This window comes from Arachis hypogaea, chromosome 5 (genome assembly GCF_003086295.3).
Source record: "Arachis hypogaea cultivar Tifrunner chromosome 5, arahy.Tifrunner.gnm2.J5K5, whole genome shotgun sequence".
Classification (NCBI taxonomy): Eukaryota; Viridiplantae; Streptophyta; class Magnoliopsida; order Fabales; family Fabaceae; genus Arachis; species Arachis hypogaea.
The window spans coordinates 91433325-91434965 of NC_092040.1; the positions used below are offsets into that span (position 1 = coordinate 91433325).

Here is a 1641-nt window from a genome sequence, read left to right on the forward strand (position 1 = left end):
TGGTCCAAGCATAAACTAACTTATAAAGATTTAAAAATAAAAATAAAAATAAAATCTTAATTAGTAATAAAAACAATATGTGAATAAATGACAACAATTTATTAAGTAGGTATTAATTAATAAAAGATTACCTTATTTAATATTTATTAATTATAGTTAGAATTAATAAATATTAAATAAGACAACTTAAATTTTTTCTTTTTTCTAATATTACCATAAAAAAGTAAATGCTACTCTATCCTCTCTTTTATTTTTCATACAAAATTTCTGATTTTTAACAAAAATTAAATAAAAATCCAGACCTTTAAAAAAAAATAATTGTAAACTAGCTACATTAATTTTTAAAAAACAAGATATAAAGTGTTTCAATTTTTTCCTTTTTATTTCATATAATTCGAAACCAAATTATATAGAATAAATTTTCAAATTTAAAGATCTACTTGACACGATAAACTTTTCAAATTGAAAATTTTTATGGTGATACTAATTTGTATTTCTGTTTTTAATTTGTTACATCAATATTTTAGTTTAGAATTTAGTTAATATAAGAAAATTTTTAAATTAATATTTTAATAAATATATAACAAATATATTAAAATAAATATCGAGTTAAAATATGACACATAAAAAATGATAACTTACCATATTACTTTAGAGAGAGACTAAGGATAGCATTCACCTAAAAAAAATATGTGAATAAATGACAAATCAAATAACAATTAATTATCCAAAATGAGGCAATAAAGTAAGAAAAAAAAGCCCTATTTATAAACACAGCATAGTCTTTTGTGTGAAGAATGATTCATTGTTATACCAACCCATTGCACAAAAATGGAGCTTTTTAAAACCCTTATAATATCACTTTATATGCTATTGACAATAGTTATTTGTTTCAAAAATGTTGGTGGAGAGAGTGTAGATGGATTATATTTTCCTCCTAAAACAGTGACAGTTCGAATCACGAACCGTTTAAAAGATCTGCAACTTGATTTGCATTGCAAGGACGCTCAATCGGATTATGGGTTTCAAACACTTAGAGTTGGTGAAAGTTGGAGTTTCCAATTTCACCCTGACCCATTATGGCCTACATCATTGTACTTTTGTAGCTTCACATGGCTCACTGATACGAGGCTACACCGCTTTGATATTTATTCTTTTAGGCGTGGTGATCGATGTAGAGAGTGTGATTGGGAGGTTCATGAATCCGGTTGTTGTAAGGTTTTGGGTAATGGTCAGCTCAAATGCTTTGATTGGAAAAGTGTTGGAGATAACAATAATAATCTTGGTGTGTAACTTTGTATATCTTTCCTTTGAATTTCTCAAAATTTATAATAAAAAGATATAGAATAAAGTATTATTTTAATCTCTATTAGTGTTTAGGAGAATTTTATTATTTTGGTTCTTAATATTTTAATCGTTTTATTTTTATCCTAAATTATTTAAAATAGCTTCAATATTATTTCACTAACAAATCCGTCACTAATATACACTTAACGAAATTATTGTACTATTAATAATATTTTTGCTAACATTACATTTAGTTAAATTCCTCTCGCTTTCATTCTCTCAATAATTTTAAACTCCATTCTTCTACTTTTTTTTTTTTCCTCTTCTTCAAATTTCTCTTAAAAAATTAATAAT

At 24.5% G+C, this 1641-nt stretch overlaps 1 protein-coding gene across 1 annotated transcript; it reads left to right on the forward strand.

The window, feature by feature from the left end:
* The first annotated feature begins 831 nt into the window (after positions 1-831).
* Positions 832-1293, forward strand: LOC112803728 (S-protein homolog 5). Its single transcript, XM_025847204.1, has one exon. It carries the CDS (start codon positions 832-834, stop codon positions 1291-1293), a length of 462 nt encoding a protein of 153 aa, XP_025702989.1.
* Positions 1294-1641: the final 348 nt, after the last annotated feature.